General features: G+C 47.4%; 1 protein-coding gene across 3 annotated transcripts in view; it reads right to left on the bottom strand.

The window, feature by feature from the left end:
- Positions 1-421: 421 nt before the first annotated feature.
- LOC142055321 (uncharacterized) overlaps positions 422-25,166 on the bottom strand; it is a 60,689-nt gene continuing 35,944 nt past the window's right edge. Inside the window, exons 4-5 of one of the 3 annotated variants that reach the window (XM_075089121.1) lie at positions 15,841-15,894; positions 422-2,865 (exon numbers count right to left, since the gene is read on the bottom strand). In XM_075089121.1, coding sequence (XP_074945222.1) covers positions 2,737-2,865; positions 15,841-15,894 — 183 coding nt within the window. In that variant the 3' untranslated portion in view covers positions 422-2,736. The remainder of the gene's footprint in view (positions 2,866-15,840; positions 15,895-25,166) is intronic. The other 2 variants (XM_075089119.1, XM_075089122.1) reach the window with 2 other exon arrangements.

The raw sequence follows: 25,166 nt of genomic DNA, 5'->3' as shown, positions 1-25,166 counted from the left end.
ATAGATGTGTAAGACTTACTGAGGCTAAAATTATGAGCCAAAGACCAGCTGTGTGGTCACCCACCCTTCTGTTTTGGGGGATGGAGACCTCCAGCCAGGACATGTTCAACCCCCAAGCAAGAGGCAGGTCACTCAAAAGCTAAAGCACCTTCTTGGTGATGGGGAACACCAGTGAGCACCAATATAGCATATCAGACCTAGCCTCAAAAGGAGCAGCTGCAGAGGAAGCTCCTCTTATATGCAAAGAACCTGGCATTCATTTCAGAAAAAGCCCTTGCTAGTTTGTTTTCAAATTCATTCTCTTGCAGACATGGCTTGAGAATTGGGAGTGCTTGGGCCTGGCAGCGTTGTGTCAGATCTCACTCTGCTCCATCCCTTCCTATGCCCCTGCCCACAAATACCCAGAAGCTGACAAATGCGCGAGACGCATCAGAGGTGTGAACAGAGCAGCTGTTACACTTTTTCATTGTTGTTTTTTTTTATTTTTCCTTCTGATTGAAAAAGAAAAGAGAGAAAAGTTACAAAAGTACTAAAAGGCAACGATATTGGCAGGACATCCCTGTTCCCTGCTCCCACCCAGGGGAAGGGAGCCTGCTGTACCCGCAGGCTGGCAGAAACATGTCTGGGGCCAAGCACCTCAGCAGCTCTCGCTGAGCAAAGCCTGGGGGTGTGGGGCCATGTGGGGGCAGCTACCCCAGCCATCTGCACAGGAAATGGGCCTCTTCAGACAGGTACCAGGCTATGGCTGTCCCTTCTCCTGAGCACATGGGTTTGGTCTGAAGGGGTAATGCTTCCCATCCTGCACTGGTCAGCTTGATCTGGTAGCATTTAAAAAAGATGAGGTGTGTACCATTGAGACAAGATTAAGTGGAGTCTCTACAGGGGCGGGAGGAATCAACAGAGGATTTGGTCTCTGTTGGAAGAGGGGACTTTCAGGGAACCACAATGCTGTGCCAGAGGCACCTCACCAGCAAACCCAAGCAATCCCTTGGAGGCAGTGCTGGTGCAGCTGTGACTGTCTGGAGCCAAAGAACAGGCAGAACTGGGGCAGCATCAGGACAGATGTCCCCTCACCACCTTGCCCAGCTGCTGTGCCTGCCTGTGTGAGAAAAGGTTGGGGAAGGAGGAGAGCGGGGTGGGGGATGCAGGTCCCAAGGTGTAGAGAGCCTTTGGGGTTTTCCCAAGGGTCCCAGTGAAGGGTCCAGAAAGCACCAGTGAACACTGGTTCACTGTGTGGCCTCCTACTGGCAACTGGACTAACCCTTGGTCTCATCCAAAGAGTGGCATCAAAGACCTGCACACTGGAGCAGATTTAAAAACAAAAATTATTTTATGTTACTCACAGTTGCTCCTCTTGATCCAGACAAGACATTAACTACTTGCTCCCCCTTGCACCCAGCCAGCTACAGGTTCAAGGCAGGGAGCACCAAGACAAAGAGGTTATTCTCTCCACCGGGTGCAGCAAGGGGAAATGCCTTGCTCCTCTTCCTCACCAAGAGAGGTGAGAGCTTGTCCCATTAGCTGTTGCATTGTAGCACAACACGCACACACATACTTCAAAGCCAGATCCCAGTCAAACTCCAGTGGTAGCAAGGCCTAGCATGGTCCTAACTGTCTTAAAGACTGTCTATGGAAAAATGCCCCACAGTTTCACCCAAACTCCCCTCCTGTTGGTGGAAGAAACAAAACAGAGACCTCTTTCTCCCACTCCATGCTACATCTGGGAATACTTGTTCCACTGGTACAAGGGGATCTACAAGAATTTAATGGCCAGCATAACAGGGGAGAGGAAAGCTGCTGAAGACATTAGATTTGGTTGAGTTTGGTGATGCCAGTTACCTTCAGCATCACATTAGGGCAGCAGGGTACTGGGACAATGCTGTGGAGATATGCTGCGTATCCCAGAACACAGCCTCAGCAGAGAGAAAACCCAACAGCACAGTGTCACACCCCACTCCAAGGTATTCTCTCTGATGATGCTGAGAGGACTGAGGGTGGGCACTGTGTTTCCTTGGACAGCTGAACACAGACACTCTGATTTAGAATTTTATTCTAACCCCTGATCTACAACCCTTTTCAACCCCACTTTAGATATCACTGAGTTGTGGGCAGACCAGCTAGCACATGCAGCTAGATTTGCCAGTTACGGCCTCCCAACTCCCTCTCCTAGGGTCTTCCACTCAAGAGAGCTTGAAGTGAATGCAATTTTAACAGTGTCAGAGAGGGACCTTCTTGCTTTGCAGGCAGCCCTGTATAGCCTCTGTCTCCAATCCTGAGCTCACTTCTGAGTGGAATATGGGTCAGGTAGGTCTATAGCAAAGCATTGTAGACCTAGGTAGCCTTGGGAAACTGACTGGACTTTGTTTCACACCCTGTTCACTTATCCTGGCTGCCATGTAGGCCTTACTAGCCCCTGAACCCTTCAGGGATATCTTCAGCTACCGCCATCCCTGTGTTTAATACTGCCTTGGTGGCTGCCCTTGCAGTTTGTGGACCTGACTTGTTTGTTTTGCCCTGAAAGACAAAAATCTCTCCTTTTTCCACTATTCAGATATGGCATTTGTATGAAAACAGGTACTGCTGCAAAGCTGTACGTTTCCTACTGCCAGAAAGGCTGTACTGCATTGTCATTGTCCCCTTCTTCCCCCACCCATCCCCTTGAGCATTGCCACCTCCCCTTCTCCCTGCCAGTCAGGTGGTTGGTTGATATTTCCTGAGGTTTCTGGAGAAACTCCTTCAGTAGGCACATGACGGTTCTTCCACTGGAGCTATCGGGCTCAGCGGCTTCAAGGTGCTGAGGGAACGGAAGGCAAAGGTGGATGGATCATACACAAAGTGGGGTGGTGGGCGGCCTCCATTGATGCTCTGCAGGGGAATAAAAAGAAGGATGAAGTCAGCGTCATACAAGCTGCCAACAGTGAAGTTCTTGCCTCAAGTGCTTTGTCACATCCCTGCCTGGTACAATTACACCTCCTTGAATGGGTGGTCATGCATGTACTTGCAGCAAATGGCACTAACATAGGCAGTGAAGCGCATTGCTTGCTCCCCTGCTCCTACCCCTCAAGAGAAATGCATGTGCTCCTCCCACACTCCCCAAGACTGAGGTCCCTGGGGTCCACATGACCAGGACCCATGGCACCTGTAGCCACTAAGTGAAACAGGATATCCATGACACAGAGTCCCAGAGTCAGAACAGCATTGCTGCCAGAAGGTATCACATGGAAAAGCTAAATTCAGATTCATTTGGCCTTGAAGGAGGATCAACTACACTTTTAGAGCAGGGAGGTAAACCAGGTCACCCCTGAAGACTCATACTTCAGTCCTGTTTTTCAACAGCTCTCCAGTAAGGATTTATAAATCACCCTTTCTTAATCTATAAAGCTCCAGACACACTGAAACTCTCCTGAGTTTTTGCTCCAGGCTCCACAGTTCAATGAGGAATGGCTGGGAGATGCTTGGAGCAAAGGATCCCATCTGAAGGCCTTACAGCCTAGTTTGTACCACAGCCACCAAAGACTATTCTCGCCCCTTTATGCTCCCAATGTTCAGAGCATGGTCAGAGCAGATTCAGAGTAAAGAGGCCATAAATACCTGTGCACTCCATGCACTGTGTGACAGGACAGAAATGCTCTTCTCCACTAGGCTGTGCTGGGACCAGTGGAACCCAGAGGAATTCCAGTGCCAAAGAAATTATTCCACTCGGTTAAATAGGAAGTGTTTTCCATTCACCTCTCAGGAACTTTGCTTTGTTTCTTTCCTTAAGCAAGCAGAAGCACCAGTGCGGCAGCTGCTCCATAGACACTCTTTGGCCAGGAAAGGAGGTCTCACTGCTCTACGGGCCAGCAGAGTATTTGATCATGCTCCTGCAGAGTTCATTCCATAGGGAGAGGTATGAGCTACCAAGTACCACATGCTAGAGAGTTCAACAGCTCAGAAACTCATGCAGATGTCACCCCCCCTCACCTCACTCCCTTCACTGCTGGGAAGGGCTTTACCATTGTTTTCATGGAGGTTGGAAAGAGCCCAGTGAGAAGACATCTGGCCTGGGCTCTGGTGTTATGTGCCTCCCTGCTGCCCCTCCTAGGCCTTTCCTACCAAGACCCATGGTTTCCCTTGCTCAGTCTGCACTAAGGGACTGTTCTTCAAAGAATTAGGATTTTTAGGAACAATTACCAACTCTGCTGTCTCCTCTATGACAGAGGTTCATTTCAGCACTTCAAAGTGAAGTCTGTCAGACAGACTGTGTGCAACCACACACGAGCATGGCATGCTGATGTTTTGATGCTACCTACCTCTATACTGGCTGGGTTTTAACTTGTCTCCACAGGACAAGCACATGCAACTCTTCTTAAAAAGCTGCTCAAATGGCCAGGCTTATACAAATAGTCACATCAAATTAGAAAGCACTATGGAAGTGTCCAAGCCAGGCCCTGGGTGCTACAGTCATTGCAGCAGGATCTGGAAGCCTCAACCTCCAGGATGTCAGTCACAGCTTGGACCCATGGGGCAGCCTTCATGTCAGAAAGGGCCTCTTTAAAAGCCAGCATGGGCAGCATGTTCCTGCCTAGTTGTACCTCCTCTGCAAATTAAGATGGGCACTTGAAAATGGAAAATGCCAACATGGTGCTTGGCATCAGCTGTACCTGGAGTTTCAGCCAGCAAATCATGCCCTGCTACATCCCCCTGACACCTTGGCCAGCAGCATAAGAAGCAAGAGAGGCAGATTTCAGCGCCTTTACTCAATAGCCACCTGCTGTGGGGTTATATATGGTGTGTGCTCTGGCAAGCCTCGGAGCTGCAGGGTAACATAGCAACCCCTATTCAAATCTAAGGGGCAGAATAAATCAGCACATTTGTCCTTCTCCAGAGTAGAAGAGGTCCCCTGCCAGTGCCAAGAGGGAGCAGGAACAAAGAACCTGGCAGTCCCCTCCATTTTGAAATGCCAGACAGGATTAGGGAAGGCAGCTGAATCAGTTCTCTTCTGGCTGACAGCAGATGGAAAAAAGGCTGTGGAAAGATGGGTCCAGAGGACAGACCAAAGTCATCCACAAAACTCACCAGGCATTGGGTAGGAAGGGACCCCGGGGTTTCTCTCTGGGCTTTCTTCTGGGTCCAATGTGCAGGGCAGAGTGCCCTCCCAGGGCACCACAAGGGAGATGGACACAGAACAAGGGCTGAGGCGAAAGACAGGGATGTGAGGAGACACAGGAAGATAGAGATTCATGGGTGGTCGGGCAGCTGCACATAAGGCTCAAACCACACCCAGTCTGCCTCTTCATCATAACACCTCTCAAGCGGCCACAAGATGATGGCTGGCTTTCAGTAGCACAGCCACCACAACAGCAGGCGAGGGCAGGGTGAGAAGGGTCCTGTGTCCGACAGTAGGCAGAAACAGGAGAGGAAGTAATGCAACTGCCCTCATTCACAGCAACACCCTGACCAATCTGCAGTCATTTATCACCCTGAGCACTATAGGTCTGTCTTGCACCTACTCCATGATTGACAGGGCAGCATCTCTGCCAGGGACCCCGCTGGAGGAAAGAAAGAGCACCAGCACCAAAGCACTCCACTCTCTTCCTGCAGAAAAGCATGTTTTCTTTGGAGCTCATATTCTGCTTTAGGGATGACCAGGCCTGATCTGGCTTAGTCCACAACACCATTTGGGATCACAGCATGTGGTTGTCTGGCTCTGATGAGTAGAACAAGGCAAAGCTCTGTAGATGTGTTCCCAGAAAGAAGACAGATAGGGCCGGCTGCCAGGGAGGGGAACACGTTCTTCCCATCCTATTGCTTGGGCCAGCTGCCTCCCTGTAGTCTGGGCAAGTGTCCTAGCCAGCCTGCCCTTCCCCGTGGGCACCCAGCATGCCCGGGACATCACTTTGACTACAGAAGGCTGTTAGAGTTGCTGCTACTACAGCAGGGCCCCAGAAAACTTGCCACAAACCTTCCTGACAGTCCCTGCTGAGCAACCCCAGGCCAGCTCCTGCAGAGCCTCCTCAGAACACAAACAATCCATGCTTGACATTAAAGGCCAGTGTGTTCACTCTAATGGCATTTGGGCAGCTGGGTAACTCACACAAAATGGAGCCTAATATGGGCCCTGCGCTAATGGCAATCATTAACTACAGCCCTCAATTTATTAAGCAATGTATTTACACAGCTGGAGAACGGCCTGAGATACAAGCACTCGGCTGCAGGCAGGAGGGCACACACTCGGATGCACACTCTGTCACACACCCATGCTCACCTGCACTCACATGCCTCAGATTCTCCTCAGCAAATACGCCCTTCCCTGGTCACTTGTCCATGTCTCCTGACCTCATCCTGACTTGGAAATCACAAGGAGAGCTGTTCCCATTCATACAAATCTTGTCCACTCATGTTGTATCTCAAACCAAGCAGGGCCCAAACTCCACCAGCACCCAAGGGACAGTCCAAGGGAACACAGGTCATCGCTTCCTCATACAAGTGCCCAGAGCACAAGGTAGTTTCAGTACCTCCAGGCACCCATGCTGCCTCATTGCACACCTCATTTGATTTAGATGAACTCGTAAGAGAGTTAGCTTGTGTTAATACATGTTTCAAGCAACTATGCACAGACGGCCTCAGTCACACACGCTTGTCAACATGCACCCACACACTTCTTCCCTCATCTACACATGCTTTCATATACACTCTTGCAAACCTGTACTCTGGTCACCAATTGCACTGTCACCATTAAATACAGGTGGTAAATAAGCAACCAGGCTTGAAACATATCTGAAACACATTAACAAAGAAGCACACCTAAAAACGGTACAGATGGCAACTGGGTCGAGGTGCCTCAAAAACAACCACTGAGATTAAACACCACAGAAGAAATGCAGGATTTCAGTCATATTAGCCCTCAGAAAATAAAAATGGGCAACTGCTCCATAAATCCAACTATAACATATTTGTACATTTCAGCAAGTAAAAAGTACCTAGGAAGAAGATAAACAGGTAAAGGATAAATCTACTAATACAAACCCACACTCCTCCCAGAAACTCATCTCTTACCCCTATGAAGTCTGGGAAAATATCCCAAATGCAGATTGTGAAATAACTTAATATTGAACTCATGATTCCACAGAAGTACTGTTCTCTTTGGACAAAGCAAAGGCAAGGACAGCTCCAAGCATGCTTTCAAGCTGTAGGAATGACAATCCCCACAGGAAGGGGGAAAATGAATTTACTTAACACAACAATGTGTTAGAAGGGAGTGGTGTGCTAAGGGTGATACGAAACTAAGCCCTGCTTAATACTCTTTGGTCCTCTTTCCTAAGAGCTCTACTATCCTGGCGAGACTCAAAATCAGATCAGCCTATGCACTCTGCCAACCCATCCACTATTCAGGGCCAATCCAGCACATGAGTCCCTTCTTTCCTACCCTAGTGGCTGGGAAACACTGCCGAGCTCTATTGAAAGGATGCTGCCTTCCAGCGGTAGATGCCTCTCAGTGGTGGGTGAATGATCCCTTTGCAGTCTGTAGGCTCACTTGTTAAAAGCCCCTTGGGGTGAAAGGCACCATGCAATTGCAAGTTATAAAGTCACATCCAATTCTCACCACTACCCTGCGTGGAAAGGAATAAACTCCCAGAAGGACCTTGGCAAAGACGGACTCCCGCCTCCAATGCTGCCTGTTCATGAGACAGCTGCCTTGCCCAGGGGTGGACAGAGCCAGAGGCAGTACTGATATTCAGGCAGGGCACAGAGACAGTAAAGGCTGTCTGATACCACGGTGGAGCAGTTACAGGTACACTGCTTTTAATTCCACTTTGCCCTTGTTCCTCTCACCCTTGTCACCAGTTCCGTTTCTAACCACCTGGCACTTCAACTTTGATGTGTGGAACCATCAGCTGTGAGCAAGGGAAGGAGACCCCCAGGCCTGTTCCTAGCTATATCTGTAATTCTGGACACAGTCCTGACCAAGCCAGTTCCCATCATCTATGCCTCAGTTTCTCCAGCTGCATGGTGTTTAGTTGCCAAGTGGGGCTGAACCACAACAAATACATAAACCACAGTCAGGCAGCCAGGATGAACTAATTAACATCTAGGTGTTTCGACCTTCTGATGAGAGGTGATTTCCTTTCAATTACAGTCTTGCTTCAGGCAGTTTTCAAGAAATAGTCGCTGACAAGCAGGACCAGCTCCTCCAGTGGAGCAGCAATTCACATTTAACTGCTGCTTCATTAACTCCAGTGGGGCCTCTGACAATTTATTCCAGTCACAGACCTGGAGCAGCTCAAAGAATAACTTTTCAAAGGCAAACCACCTTCCCTCCTGAAAGTTCATATGCAGGTTCATATGCAGTTTAGTTTCAGGGGATAGCTACAAAATACACCATGGTAGAACTTCATTTTAAGACTACTACTTTCCCTTCTTTTCCAAGAAAAAAAAAAAATCAACTCCAAAGACTGTTCTGACAAGGAAGAACAAGACTTTACAGTTGCCCTGTTTTTCTGTGTTCTCCATTACCTTCCGTAACAGGCTGAAAGGCCTGTCTTCCTCCGACAACGTCAGGCTCCCTAACACCTACTTCCTTCTGTGCAACCAAATTGCAAAGACCAGTTCAATGGTTTATGAACACATCACTGTTCCTCTTAGAAAAAAAAATTTAAAAAAAAATCTAGCATTTGCAAATGTGTGTACAGAGCTGTCAGATGGCAACTACCAGACTTAGAGAAGTGCCACCACACAGACAACACTGAACTTTTTTGGAAGGTACTTCAAAAGGCCTAGCAGATGCTTGCTGGTTACTTGCCCAAAAGCAGAAATAGGCCTGTTTCAGACATGGGTCCTTGCTGGCACCAGTGTAATAAGCCTTTCTTCTCCTCTCTCTCACATCTTTGAGAAAGCTGACTGCAAGCTTTGATTTTGCCTGCCTAACAATCTGAAGGAAGGAGGCTCCACAACAAAGAGGGACAGGTGGGTCATTCAGAGGGACAGGTTGTCAGTGCTCCCTGGCCAACTTGGGGAACTCACTGCTCCAGGGTCCCAGTGAAGATCATGCTCTGAAAGCCACACATCTCTTAAAAGTAAATGAACCCACATCCCCCTACTAGTGAGCTGCATCTCATCCCCACTTTCTCTCCCTCTGATACAAAACGGCCTGTGCTTCCCTGCACATAACTGCAGCAGCTCCTGCACACACCCCAGGGTCTGTGTTTGCCTGAGCAGGAGGAGGAACAGGCACGAGAGGAGCTCCAAGCAAGCACAGGCACCGGCAAGGCACAATCTGCCCCTAAATCTCCCATCTACATCCTAGTACAGTCCTCAGCAGTTTTGGGCTGTATACACATGACACTACCTTGTCCTCTCCTTCCTCCCCACCCTCCCCTTTCGAGCCCTCCCCACACGGCAGGAACATCCTCCCTGCCTCCAGATGGATCACAGCTGGCAGTCCTCACAGTTCTCCTCCCTTTGGTAAGGAACCCCAGATACCATGCTTCTCACAGAGCTGGCGCGTGGTGGACACTTGGTCATGTACAGCTTCAAGTTTGCGTGAGAGGCCAGGGCAACCCAATTCCCTCCAGCCAGGCAAGCTGGCACAGAGGAGCACGCTGCTTTCAACTTAAAGGGAACTCAAATTAAAACTGCAAAGTGAGTATTAATTACACTGGCATGAGCAGGCTGCGAACGCATGCTGACGCAGTGCGCTTGCCTCTGGACAAACCGCCCCAGCTGTGGAAGCCAAGTGCTGGAAGTGGGTGTATTATGGGAGAGGTGTGTGGGAACAGAGGATCACAGCTCTGGGGACTCGAAGAGGGAATGGGTGCCACATTCCCACAGCCACACAAAGGGGACCAGGGAACAACTGAGGTGGGCCTGGATGCAGTGGTGAGAGATGTACCTGACCTGCCATCTTGGACTTGAAGCTCTGCCAAAGAACAGTGGCAGAGCTGCTGTGACCCTCTGCCATCCCCTACACCCCTCTGTCTCCCTGCTCCATCATCCAGGTGTGACCCAAAAGTCACCAAATCTGTCCTACTCTGTGGAACATACCTTGCCACTTCCCAGCCCCTTGAACCACAGTACCACCCGCCACAGCCACCACCAACACACAGGGCTGTCCGAGGAGCAGCTGGTCACTGGGCTGCACCTCAAGTCCTAACTTCCTTTCTATCCCTCCTCCTCCCAACCCCCCATTCTTAGACCAGACCCACAACCCATATCAGACCACAAAACAAGGACAGCGCTGAAAATAGGATGTCAGCCTCCTGACTCACCAGCCACTCGCTACTTTCATGCTGCTGTCTGAGTTTACAGAGCTCTTGGTTATTCCACAACACCTATTCTGCAAGCACTTAAATGATATAACAGGTGCAAGGGCATATGTGGCAGGAATTTATGAAAAGCAGACAACAATAAAAATTTTCTTTAAGCAAGCAGAAGAGAAAGACATGACCGTCCCTCTTCTGGCTGCTATGGACAGGCTGAAGGCTGGTTAGCCTTTGCCATGAAATCCAATAAAACGATGCTAAATAAAACAGTGTCTGGAGCCAGGTATTTGGGATAGTTTTTAACAGAGGCATTAGCAATTTGGCTACACTGTATCCCTCCCCACACTGATGAAACTCTGGACAAACTCTTTTGTCAAGAATTATTCAGACTGAGAGCTAGGGTTCTCCAGGACCAGCTATCACTGTACAGACACCTTCAGCAGGCAGCTTGGTGGGTAGGTTGCGAGGAACATGGGAGCAGATGGTTTCCCCAGTAAGCAAACAGATATTCATGCTCTCACTTAACAGAGGACGTCCTGTGTTTTGCTCAGCAGAGATGTGCCCATTAACAGGAGGCAAGAGCCCACCAAGGGAACTGGAGTGCTAAAATCTCCTCTGCCCACCAAGTAACCCAAGGATACAATTGGCCAGGGAGATGAGTCTCTCTTGTTGCTTCTTAAGGGCAGGTTCAGGTTTAGGCACTCAGTCACATACTACAGACAAGCAGGATGGTTTGACAAATTTAGCAGACTGCAGTTTGGGATCTCTGCTGCCTGAGATGTCAGAGCTGTTTAGACTACATGATATGGTACAAATAAGGACACAGCTCAAGGAATGCTATTTGAAGATCAAAGCCCAGATTTCAGTTCTCCTCACACTGCCTCTCTTCAGGCAAGTCACATTCTCTTCAGAGTGAGTTAAACTGAGAAACCAGCAATTGCAATCGTGATATTTATCTGCCTCTGGGATGCTATATTTAGCAATGCTTGCAAAGTACCTTGGGAGTCTGTGATGGAAGGGGCAACATATATGTGTGTGTACATATATATATAGATGTATGTATACACAGAGTCCCCTGATTATTTTTTAGAAATTTTTACTTCTGGCTGTACAGCCAGAACCAGAGGTTTGCACCAATAGTGCTCTGTTGCCTAATATGCCTCGCATTTGTGACTAGCTCAGGCATCTGCCAGGAAGTCTCAAGCCAGCATATCTCTTGCTCAGCTCCAAGCTGAAAAGGTCCCTTGTTTTAAGAGAAGAAAACCTAGCATGTTTCTGTACTGGCCTTTTAGGATGCAGATGCAAGAGATAAGAGACAGGGAAGTCATTCCAGGGATCTGGCCCCTGTCCAAGCAGAAGGCGTTCTCAACATTGATAAGATCAAGGCAACAGCACAAGAGGTTTATGTTCCGATTTAAAATTCTTATTTTATTTTTACATAGCAGAAAACATGTCTCTGATCAGCCAGGTTATCAGATTGGCCTTGAAATCCTCACTCCCTCTCTGCCTGCCCCAACAAATGCTCAAGATACAACTAGCAAGCCCCTACTTCTACCCACCTACCACTGCTGAGATAAACCCAGCTCCACTAATCCCATTCAGAGACTGCATGTAGGAGTTTGTGAACCAGGACTAGATGACAGGCTTGTTACCCTCATTCCAAGAGACTCTGGAGAACTGAAGACTTACAGTATTATAGAAACACTCTGGAAGATGGGTCTCTACATTCAGAGCTGGCTACAGCTGACCAAGCCTGGTCCAGGGCAAAGGCAGCTACAGCCTGCGTGCACACGCTCATACAGTCATCCTCCTTCCAGCCCTAAAGAAGTGTCTCCACACAACACCCAAGTGTACCACACAACATGGTCTGGATGCTCTGGTGCATGCACCCCTCTCACTCACACCTACCACCTTGCTTCCGCCTATAGACATCACACAGGCTGATACTTCAGGGAACCAGTGACCAGGTCTGCACATACACATTGCCCACCTCACTGTGTAACACCCATGTAGGCCCACATTTATCCCTCACCTTGCACTGACATTCGCTACATTACATGTATCTATTATATACAGATCCATACTTCATACACACAGCCACCTCCAGTTTACCTCTGCTCGCCTGCCCACAGCAGCCAATTTTCCTGTTCTGTTATCCTCCACTGGGGGGGATAACAGAAGGGAGGTTTTTTTAAATATTTTTTCTTCACTGACCTCTCAGTGCTGCTATTCCTGAAAACATTTCAAACACGACAAAGCTGCTGCACATTTGGGAAATTTATTAATCTCTCCACCTTAATCTGTCTAGGTTCTTAGACTTGTCACATCACTGCCCCATTATCCTGCTTAAGAAGAACTGCTGAGCAAGTGGAAAGGTTGTAACACCACTTGAGCTGGCCTGCAGGAAGCTAAAGCAGAGTGAACAGTGACAAGGTGACACGTTAATGTTAAAACAGCATGTGGAAAAGCAAAACCAAGCCTAGATCACCTGCTTGATAAAGACTCCCAAGGACCATGAACACTTTCAAGGGTTGAAGCTGTGTTTCATTGCCAGAGGGCAAAGGCACTGCCCCTCCATCTCACCTTCCCATGGAGACACTTCCAGCAGAAGGAGTAAGAGCATAGCTGGGATGATGCATAAGAGCGCATCACCTTGCATCCTGACAAAGCCCCAAGATGTCAATGCAACCAAAATATCAGTCAGGAGGAGAGTATTTTTAAAAGCATGCATTATCTCACAACCACATAAGACATTGTCCTCAGCAAGAACAAGATGAAAATGCTTCACTGATGTTATTAGCAGGTCACTGCCATCATCATCCTCACACAGGAGAGAGTAAGTATAATCCTTCCTCCTTCAAGCTATTCAACAGCAGAAGTGGTAGGAGAAAGCAGGGATCCTTGCTTCAAACTCCTGGCATAAATCATTAGGTAGCCTGCCTGCTCCTCAGATCAGTTCACTCACAGCATCTCCATCCAGCTGTATGCTGCCTGGATGCCACTGCCCACCTCAGTTCAGAAGGAGACTACATGATTTTCACCTATGCTGAAACAGGAGCACTTATGCATAAGGGCTTCTCAGGGCTACAGCAACTCAAGCAAACTGGTTCACATGGTGATGTTTCCTGTTCAGACACACGGACAGTACCCTGGTTCCTCCTGTAACACCTCATCAACCCATTTGCTACGAGAAATCTGTCTTCATTTTTTCCACCCACACGACAAGGGCAAAGTCCCAACACTGAACCTGTGCCACCAGACCCTCAGCAACAGAGAGGTAAGCCTCTCACCTTGCCCCCTGCTATCATCCTTTGTAAAAGGTCACATTCAGCAGGGCTTCAGAATAGTGCTCCCAAGTGAATTAAGGTCCCTGGTGTGCTCTGACTCCATTACTAAGCGCTGGGCAAGAGCCAGAAATCACAGAATGGTTGAGGTTGGCAGGCACCTCTACAGATAGTCTAGCTCAACCCCCCTCAGAGCAGGGTCAAGCAAGAGCACATTGACCAAGGCCATGTCCTGGCATGCTTTGAATACTTCCGTGGATGGAAACTTCAGTTTCTCCAGGCAACCTGAGTTTGCTGCATTTTAACTTGTACCCGTTACCTCCTGTCCTGCTGCTGGGCAACGCTGGGAAGGAAGCCTGTGCCAGGCATGTCTTACTGGCTAGACTGAGGTTTCCTTTTATATGATGAGAGCACAGCATCATCCTTCAGAGGTATCAACTTCTCTCAGCTGCTTCCACAGCTGAGGCACCTCAGCAAGGTATTCTGCCAGAGACCTGCTGCATCCTTTCTAAGCTGAGTACACAAAAGTGGGCACTCACAATCACCTGAAAAATGGAAGTAAAAATGCTCCTGTACTTAACAGCTGTCTCCACAATAGACCAACAAAAGACTCTGAAGTATCATATGCTATTGTCATGGAAACCACACGAGCACCTCCAGTAGAGATGCACTGTCCCAGCTCAGCAAGGCTGGCCAGAGAATCATGGATTCTGTACCATCTGTCAGAAGGGCGTGCCCTCAGTTTCTGCTGTTTATTTTAGTGTGAGCTGACAAGGGCTCAGTAGAGAGTAAAGGGATAATTCTGCCCCTCGGATTCTCCAGGGGCACAAGAGTAAGGCACAATAATGAGCGGAAGATGTCAGGGGAAACCACCCCACCAAGGTGTCACTGAAACCCCAGGGACAAGGGGACTGCCACCAAGCAGCACTGGAAATAGTTGTAGTCCAGGGACACCTGGGGAGGGGAACCACCACAAAACAGTCAAAGCACATGGGGCAGGGATAAAGGAAGGTGATAAACAAGTTACACTAAAACATTGTAGCAGGATTAGACTGTTGGTAGGTCTGAAGGACAGGCACAGTCTGGGGAGAACTCACAGGGCACAGGAGGAGACAGCTCCACTGAAAACAATCCAGGCAGGAGCACAAGCAAAATACATAACAGATCAGGATTAATTGTGCAGTCAGAAGTATCAGGTTATTGTGGCGCTGCTGGAAGACAGGACTGAAGTGCTCTGGCAGAAGGCATACGAGGAGTTGGGAGAAATACCATCCAGCTCTGCATAAGGTTCTAGCTAACTGTACTTGCTCCCCCTCCTTCAGATAAATCACCCAACGGCATGCCCATAAACATTCACACTTCTGGGTACACAAAAGCTTCAGTCCCATTTCCTGCTGGGCAAGGTGTAAACCCTGAAGGATCCTGGCAGGCATACATCCCTCTTACAAGGCATCACTATTGGCTATAATTCATGCAGTGAAAATAGTAGTTTTTTGACATCTGTTTTCTTCACCCTGACTAGGTTTTGCCTCTGTATCGCAAGCATGTGGATAATCATATGGGGCTCAGTGGACTGAGGCACTTGTTTTGGCTGCAAAGGGCAAGGTCACACACACATCCCCCAGAGCACCATACAGCACTGACTGAAAGAAAGCTAAGGTACCTACGAAGGAGACAGGCTGCTCAAGAGTCAGGATGGCGTACTAGCGACAGCCTCAGAGGTGTGGGCAGCACAAACTAGAAGCCCGAGAGTTGAGCAAAGCTAGCCCTGCTAGGCTTGTGTGTGCTCGAGAACAGGAGACGCTCAGACACTGCAGTGTCGTCCCAGCTGCAAAGCCATCCAAGCAATCTAGTTCTCCTCTGCCATCATCCGGTCCCACATCCCATACAGTTCTACACACGTCAGTGCACCATGCAGGTATAGTTCATTTTCTGCAGCTACCTACCAGTACTTCTCAACCCTGCCAAACACCACTTGTTACCTCAGATCAGCACTTCACTTGGCCAAGAAGGATGCAAGTGACAGCCTGTAGGACAGCTATGCACAACTGCATGAGCTCATAGCAGGGGATGTAAACTTTCAGTTCAAGGAAGCTTTGAACCCATAGTCTCCAAAATGGAAAAGCTGATGTATTATTAGCCTCGTCAGCACCTAACCTAAATTACAACTACAGTCTATACTCCAGATTAGCAACTTGTTATGCAGCCACAGGAAACCTCCAGAAATAATCTTCTGGGTGTAGATATTCAAAGAGAATCACCACATTTAGATATGTGGAAAGATGAAGGAACAGCACCAGAAAAGGGCAACTTACACGAATTTTAATAACTCTAGTCTTCGCTCCACAATTCTTCTTGAGCAGCATCTTCTGAAAGAGAAGTAGAATCCAGGGATTAGTAGCAGTAGCATGAGGGAACAGAGAGAGGGAGGTTGTAGGGATTCTCTTTTCATCAACATTTAATTAGCAAACAAGATAGACAGTTAAGTGAGATAGGAAAGACTAAGAATTACCAGAGGTAGTCATCAAGTAACCAACCTAATCTGAGACTGTCTCGCCTAACCTGCACAGAGTCCTTTGGCAGTGGCTGATATCATGGGTTTCGAAAGAAAGTACAAGAAATTCCACAGAGAAAGAGAAAACAACTGACTAAAACAGTTTGTTTCTTCCTATTTTCTGTCAATGAGTGGTTAGACTCTGTCCTGAAGCAGGTAAATTTATCTTTCTTTTATGAAAAAAACCCAGTCTATTTAATGTAAATGTGGATGTTCCCACTATTTACCCGTTATTTTCATTTATAAGTTTATTTATTTAGAATGTTAAAACAAGGTAAAAAGCACCTGCCCACAGTCCTAAATCCCTTTGTCAAATACTGTAAGAGCCATTAAAGTTGTCATAACATATGAACAGCACAATTTAGCAAACAATATACTTAAAACAGCGATTACTCTGTAACTACAGAAATAAACAGGCAAGTTGCAGCTCTCTCCCAGTTCTGAGGCAGCACTTTGAAAGTTGGCAAGTAAATAAAATCATTCTTTCCCCTAAAAATTTTAAAAAACCACTCAGTGACAAAACAAGGCTTAAAGAGAGAACAATTTTTCTGTTAAAAAATACTTCAACTACATTTTTCGTAGTGAAAAACTTGGTTGTGGAAGCATGTCAGGAAGAAACTTCTCTATCAGCTCTTGAAAGAATAGCTTTTCCTGTCTCCTTACTGTTTTCTACCCTTTTCCAGTTGGAAAACTGTGTGAAGTGTGGGAAAACACTCCCCCCTGCTTTAACAAAATAACTGAAGTGTTTTTCAGATTAAATTCTTAACACAGAAGACCTGTGGAAAGACATCCCACCTTTTTACCAATATGGACAGTAAATAGTGAAGACCTTTCTACTTCTTTTGTTTGTAGTTTTCCCACTTTTTTCCAGCAGAAGATAAAAACAAGACGGTTAAGGGAGCCTTGGAAACTCAAAATGCTTAAAAAACCCCTAAAGTATATAAACAGCCCCCAAAACATCAGAAGAAAAAACTCCCAAACTGAAAACAATGCTCAGGTGAAAGTATATATTTTTCCAGTAGAAAGTACTGCTGGGGGCATGGTGGGGAGAAGTCCCACTCCTCTATCACCTTCTATCATTCCACATCCCACAAGCATGTCTCTGCAGTGCCAATCCACACAGCTGCCCAAAGCTTGGAGAGGGGGTTGGAGGCCCACCCACCCACCATTTCTAAGTGCACCAGTCTCTTGGACCTAAAACCCAGCCCTCAGCACACTTACAGCCCACGTACATGCCTGGAAAAGAGACGGGCACTGCAGCAAGTCTTGAAATTTGTACGTGGGTAGTTCCAGGCCTGAGGAAGGTCCATTTCACTGTCCAAGCATGCACGGGGGAGAGGAGAGGTGCTGCAAGGATTTTGAGCTTTTTCTCTTAATCTTTTTGCAGGTGAATCCTAATGCTGCCTTTGTTATTCAAAAGGACTCCACAGGAGCCATGCCTGATGCCTCTGCCCCCAGGTCTGACCTGGCAGCACAGGCTGCTTGTCAGCACAGCACCAAGGTTTCGAGCCTAAAAGGTCTCAAGAGGTTTTTGCACAAAGGTAGAAGCAGACAAAGGAAACAGCTGAGCTGAACCAACCTGAGCCTGTGCTGTCCAACTAAGCAAGTAATTCTTCGGGAATTCCTATAAAACAACGTGGGGCTCTGTTCCCAGCCAGGCTGCAAGGCGGTTATTGTAAGGCTGCTTTTTACTGTGAGGTTACTGCCTTTAAGAGACCACCACCACCACACAGTAAAAAAGACTAAGAAACCCCAGGGGTGCATGGAACGGCAAAGTTGTGAGGTCTTGCAAAGTTTTGGTCTCTCCGTTAGCTTTTCTTCTAGACTGCTGTGAAATGTTGGCTGGTGGGGGTAAGGAAGGGTAAGCTAGATATCCCATCAGTGGGCTTGTGGCTTGAGCTAAAATGTGCTAGACAAAGTAGGGTTGAGCAATGAAAGTGAGAATCAGGACTCCAGATTTTGAGCCCCATCCGTTCAGGGAAGAGCGCTGTCACAGCGGAACATACCCTGCCGCATCCCATTTGACTACAATCTGCGTGACTTTGGGGGAGACTCTCAGCTTCTCCAGGCTGCTATAAAGCTGAGCTTTACAGTGGTACTTGGCTGAACACCCAAAGACAGAGCAAGGCTGTAACACCATGGGATCCTCTGCTGAACGGGAGAAGTATCTTTAAACACAACTCTGTCAGCCAGGGAACAAGTACAATACCTTCCAGTACAGCCCAGCATGTCCAATGCCTAGCAAGGTCCCATCCACAGATCTCCCATGACTCTGTTGGGGTGCAACAGAAGACATTATTTCCCAACTACAAATTAATAGAGGCAGCAAGACCTTAGGTTTACGCATCCTGGCCTTCTATTAAAGCACATAGGGAGGAACAACAGAGACAGCAATTACAAGAAGACAACAAAGACTGACTGAAAAGTTCAAACTAGCTTGTGGGTGGATGGACAACCAGCCAGACTCTACCAAGAGGAATTCAAGTGCTCAGCTGTATCCCAAATCCTACGCTTCTGGCAGAACACAGAGGTGCTTTTAGCAATGCTCTTGTGATAAGCTTTAATCTTATGAGGACCTTACCACTATTTGAACTATTGCTATGGTTCAAAGAGGTTGCATTGTTCAGCAAGAGCAGGATGCTCTACAAAACAGTTTTATTTAGTTAATAGTGATTCCTGATGTGCCTCTTGGTGGACTTAGTAAGCTGAAAACATGATGTCCCCTCATCTGCAGGCTGTGAAACTGAAGTACAAACCTCAGAAGAGGAAGCTCTTTGGAACTGCTGGGTTTTCCTACTTCCACTTAGACTGAAAGTGCAGCAAGACCACTTGTGCTGCACTCTTCCAGCTTCACTGCAAGGATCCAAGATCATCATAAGAAACAAAACAGAGGGAGGGAACGAGAGAACAAGCCAGCCACATGATCCTGCAGCTGAGAATGCATAAATAGAACAACATTTGATAACTGGCCTTCTATTTAATCAAATTGCTTCCACCTCACTTGCAACCACAGGTTCTCTGCACCCAGCACAATTAAGCCATGCTTTACAATAAAAATAAGTCAAGCATCTTTGTGTGGTTTTCCATCCCTCAGTTTTCCTTCTCCTTGCCAAACCTGAGTGCAGACTTTCATACGGAGAAGCTAAAATGCAGTGCTGCCTAGCAACGGCCAGGGACTTTCCACAGCAGCCTCTCCTCATCCTCCCTCTGGAGACCTCCACGTCACAAGCCAGCCACGAGATGCAGCAACGCATTAACTCCTATTTACATAGATACAAGACAGAGCTGAAATAACATTTATTTGGCTACAAGACTCAAAGTAGCCTAAAGCCAGGGGGAGTGGCCTATAAGAAAGGTGACATGTTAAGTTTAGTAACCCCAGGATTATTCCTAACTACTAGCCCAATCTGGAAGTGCAGTTTTATTTCCTTGAGTTATTTTTTGGGAGCTATGACAAGAGCAGAGATTTGCCAAAGGTCATGGAGAACATTAGTAGCAGAGCTGAGAATTAGCCATAGGGTTTGGTTTCTGAGACTCTTCCACCTGCAGAAAAGGAAATAGAAGAAAAAGAGGCAGCATCTGTGCTTAGCCTCCCTATTTCAATTAAAAAGTCCCTCCTGTTGGTCTCTGACAGAACTGTTGGCATCAGAGCTGAAACCTACAGCTTGGGAGTACTATTATTTGCACAAAGGAAAACTTTATCTTATGATCTACTGTGGCTTCTACTTAGGAGGACATGACTAAGGAGATGTGGAAAGTCTTTTTGAAGGCACAAGAGTTACGTCTAACTGTAAAAACAAGGCTGAATTGGAACATTAAAACTCCCAGGTTAAACTCCCAGGAAAGAGCAGAATTAGTTCAGCCTAAGAACCATCCCACCAATTTCACCTTCTGTTATACAAATACTCCCTGTACATAATCCAGTGATTCTCTCCATCCTGGACCTGGATTCACAAGAAAGTTGCAGGGGCTAGAAATGATCAGAAACGATCACTTAAAGGGTTACATATTTACTGAATGACATGCAGTAATGAACCCCTGAACTGGCACACGCAGCTTTGCTGCACATCACTGCCACATTAAAATACCACACTAAGAGCAGAGATGAACCATCACCCCTGCTTCTCTCAGAGCACAGCTCTCTAGTCCAGCCTTGCTTCAGGAGACATCTCCGACTAAACAGTACTGGCTCCAAGTCCTCTAACACAGGCTTGAACAGTTCTGAACTAACCCAGACAGTAAATGGTACACATATGTATTTGCTTATACATACAAGCTACTGTATCCAGAATTATTGTAATCAAACTGCATTGTCCAGACGATTGTAATATATATTAACAAACAAAATATAGGTATTCTTAATGGAGGGTCATTCTAGGAATAGTGAAGTCCTCAAGAAAGATTAATTTATGTCCACTAATGCAGTTGGAAAAATAAGTATTTAACACTCTGGCAATGAACAGTTTAAAGGCAGGCATCACAGCTTAAGTTTCAAATATTTAAGAGTTTGTTCAAACCCTTAAATCAGTGCACAATGCAAAATATCAGCTTGTATATTAACAAACAACTTTCATCTTACATCTGCTTTTTATATGCACATTTGTTTTCAGAATGGTTTCATTTTCACTACCTCCACAGGACAAAGCAACAGCTCTTTTGTCTACTGGTGGTTTTTTTTAAAGTATTATATTATTTATTTTATTTTACTATCTAATTGTAGTTTTAAACTTAAGGGCCTGTCTAGATTTGGCTGCAGTTTAACCACTACCATTGTTTTCAAATCAGTTTAGTCTATTTCATGCAAGACAGCACAGGAACTCTCAGTTCAACTCATCATTTAAGTTACAATAAATCAGCACACTTCATCAAATGCTACATGCTGATATCAATCAGCTTGTTACAACTCAAGAATTTTGCAGGAATTTTCAGTTGTTCAGTGAAAAAGATTACAAAATTTTAAGGCTCTGTATTCAGTAACTGTGCGGTAAATTGACTCAGAGACCAGACTTTTAGAAGACCATCAAGCAGGTCAGAAGTCTGCCTGCCATTAGTTTTGCTGAGGACTCTCGACAGAAGGGCTGGTGCACTTTAACTGAAAGTATGGACATATCTGTCACTTGTTGACATCTTAAAGCTCTTGACAGGATACAAAGCTTTAAGCAGACGTAGTTTTAAGAAAAAGTCTCCTCAGCTCCAAAACTCATTTTCCTTCCATGCTGTTAACTCTACCAGCCAGTTTCCCAGTTGTCCAGAGTTTTCCAGGAACAAGGCAGACCAAGCTTGAAGAGACTTATGATGTTTTGTTTGTTCAGAAAAAAAGAACCAAATGAAGAAACATTACAATGTGAGAAGAAACTGGACTCTAAATCATAGCAGAAGGCTGACGTGAAGGGAGAAACCATGCCCAGTGATGCGATGGCCATAAAGAGAAAAAAATGACAGCAAGGAAGTGAAGAAGCTCCGCGGCCCAATGAAGCAGAGTGGAAGGGGCCTTAACAGGATGCTTCTTGTGACAGGGAGGTGAAGCAGACACCAGTGCAGAAGCAACACCAATGTGTGAGCTCCAGCCCAACACCACTCCTGGTGCATGTACTGAATGGCTGGGGGAACACAGCCCCACAGCTCCTCTGTCCTGGGAAGAGATTTGAGAGCAAGGAGCCTGCCTGACCTCCTTCCCTACAAGCCCCCAGAGCCAGATTTGGGCCAGGAGGAGCAGCCTTCCCCACCAGCCAGCTGCCAAACAAAGCCTGCCCCCTGCCCCACCCTGCTCAGGCAGGGAGAGCCTGCAGAGGGTTAAGGCACAGGGCAGGGGAGCAGCTGCAGCGCAGTGGGCAGATGAGGTCAGGGCACTGCACAAAGTGGCTATTGTGCAGTACGCTGCGGCTGCAGGCTTCTGCTTGACCGAGTCCCACCTCTGTCCCACGGCGTGGCACGGGGCAGACAGCCCAGGGGGCCGCAGGGGCAGGAGGCCCACAGCTGCTGGCCACCAGAGAGCAGGGAGACATGCATTCAGGCAAACCAGCAGCAGCCTCATGTTACCGACCAAGTGGGGGATTTCAGCAGGGCCCTTTTTACAGCACAGGCTGAATTAAAAAGGAAGGGATCAGCTGCCCCCAAAAGCCAGGGATAAAAACCCCACAGGGCCCCAGGCAGTGCTCAGCAGTGAGGCTGAAGCTTTCGGTGCCTCCCCAGCCCAACAGCTCCAGGCTAAAACACAATTGCCCAGTGCCCTCTGCTTTTGCAAACATCTCCCACCCAGGCAAGGGGTGCTCTGTGTCCACGCAGCAGGGCATGGGGTTGATGGGCCATGGCTCCTGTCCTTTCACCAACACAGTGATGGGTACTGTGCAAGGGGCAAAGCCGGGTCCTGCCCTCCTGATGGGTTTAGGAGGTTAACAAGCAAAAAACACCACAAACAAAAACACCACACTTTTAAAGCTATTCTGTAGGTTGATTTTGGACTGGGTTTTTAAATTCCTTGGCACTGAGCAGTGCTGCTAGGGCATGGGCATCACCTTAGTCTGCAGTACAAAAACTGTAAGGAAAAAGAGTAGGTCTCAGTCTCCTCCTCACTGCTGTAAAGCTGAAGCAACTCCAGCTGACCTTATGCCCCCAGCCAGGCTCAGGCTCTCAGGCACACATTACTTTAATCAGCAGAGAAACAAGGGAGCCAGCCCTTCCCAAACACCTGAGACTACTCTGCATTTGCCTTGCTCCACGCCACCCTCAGCCAGGGATGCCCCCACTGTCTGGGGCCAGGGGTGTGAGGCCACTATGTGGCACATCCATGTGCCAGCCACAGATACAGGCTCCCTGAGCACACCCTGCAGCACAGCACCAGAAGGGCTGTATTTCAGTCACAGCCTTAAAAGTCACAATTATCATCTGACACAGTCTGCAGACTGCTCCACCGGAAGTTAAACAGTCTCACAGTACTTTAAAATACAGGCTAATTCAAGTGGTTTGGCTAACAGACCCCTACTACAAAAACAAACCCCAGCATCTGAAGACTGTAAGCTGTGGTGATACTGTGGAATATCCTGAAAAGCCTCTGAACTCTTACAGTGATTTTATTCTATATTCAGTTGAATTCATCGTTAATACTTTTTGTTGTCCTCAATCTGTCTGAAACCCCTGCAAAATACCAACACATTTGGTCTCTCAACACTGTCATAAAAGGTCTCCCATCTCTGTCAGGCAGGGAAGCCCCAGTTTTCCAGGCAGCATCTATGCCAGCAAGAGCCATGAATCCACAGCCTGTTTAATGTGAACACTGACCACTTAGCACCTCTGAACAGGGCAGCAGAGGAAATGCCGATTCCTAAGTGATCACTGAGAATAAATTCAAATTAAGAAACAGACATGGCCTTACAAAAAAGTATACTGCAGGGAATTGCCTGGGATCACACGCTCCAATGGTGGACCATGAAAACCACAACAAAAGTTCTGTGGTCACCAAAATCCCCTCTAACATGTCATTAGTCACCTCATTTTGTGTGCACCTGGGAGAGGCTCAGCTGTCACTGCTGAAGAGAAACAGGTGGGAGCCTACAACAAACAAAATGGCCCTGAACTACAGGTGAGTTACCTGACAGAGTAAGTCAATCCCACAAGTGACTGCTCTCTAAACAAGCACAAGCCAGTTGCATCTCAATCCAGAAGGTGATCACTGCAGAGTGGCACCAGGCTGGTGTGCCTGGCTGATACCTGCTACAACAGTGGGAGCCAGCAAGCATCTGAATTCCCACTACTCTGGAGGCTCAGAGAGCAGACAAAATTATTCAAATTACAGGCTGCTTTTTGAAGTCCTCCCCAGGTATCGCACTAGAGCCACAGCTAATGCAGACACAGCTACCTACTTACACAGTTATGGTCTAAGCAGACTCCCTGCCTCTCTATAGGTGACTGATTTTCTACTGCTCTTCTGTCATCTTTGTCGTCTCCAGATATGCTCTGGACCTGTACAGAAGCCCCAACCCTCTAGGCACAGATGAAACAGACTAGATTTGCCCTGGCACTTTTACCACTAGCCCTTTGATTTGAATTTGGGGATGGAGGAAATGAACACTCTGTAAGGAGCATCTCTGGCTCAGCAGCCACTTCCCCTGCTGGTCTGGCAGAGTCTGAGTCTGCTGATCTGCAGGGTACATCAGATGGTTCATCTATTCACTCCTCGCCAGCCCCAAATCTCTTGCTGAGTTTTCTTTGAGGTCTGGAAAAAATGCAAAGCTCCATTTGCGCAGGAAACAGACCTGACCAAAAACTCCAGCACCTGTGGAGGAACAAAAATATAAAGAAGGGGCAGGATTCATTAATTCCCTATCACTCATCTGCACATGTCAAAGCTACAAAAGTTCAAATGCTGCTCTTGCCCCTCCTGCTCACTAGAGCCTGGGAAGGGAGGAGGGGTGTGAAGGGACAGGGGGGTCTAGTTTCACAGCTGGCAGGCATGGTAGCAGCTCCTGAGAAAAAGCTTACAAGGCTTTTAATTCACGGTTGCCAACGTGACTGTTTCCTCCCTTCATTCCTGGCCTTGGCTCCAAAGCTGTCCACAGGGAACATCCAGTCTAGTCTAACATATCATCTGATATCTCTATAGTTTGTCTCACTTCTGCAGTCCCAGCTTGCAACTGTTAAATGAAGCCTTGGCTTGGACATGACTCCAAAGCCCTCTCTCCCCATGGACTTTTGCCATAGGCAGAGCTAGGGCAGAAGGCACGCTGCCTCCTGCAGCTTTATCCTGTTCCTGTCAGCTCTGCTGCTGCAGCACATGGGAGATGGCAGTGCTGGGGGCTTGAAACAAGCATCCCCAGATGCTTCCACCATTTGCTGTTTAAATGTGGTCCCTAAGCACACCAAGAAGGGGTTAAGATGTTAGCACAAGTCAAGCAATAGAGTTTCCTCTAAGCAGAGAGACAGAGGGCTCTGAAAGTCACACAGCTGTATACCCTGGGAAAGAAGAAAAAACATTAAAATCGGTGAAAGCTACAGACTCTTGTCAGCTGTGATGTTACAGGGACACAGAGGAGAAAATCCACTGATGGCTGCTCCAAACCCAGAGGACACAGGCACTACCAGAGTGTGCGC

Source organism: Phalacrocorax aristotelis, chromosome 3, assembly GCF_949628215.1.
Source record: "Phalacrocorax aristotelis chromosome 3, bGulAri2.1, whole genome shotgun sequence".
Taxonomy (NCBI): domain Eukaryota; kingdom Metazoa; phylum Chordata; class Aves; order Suliformes; family Phalacrocoracidae; genus Phalacrocorax; species Phalacrocorax aristotelis.
This window is presented reverse-complemented; position numbering and strand designations above follow the sequence as displayed.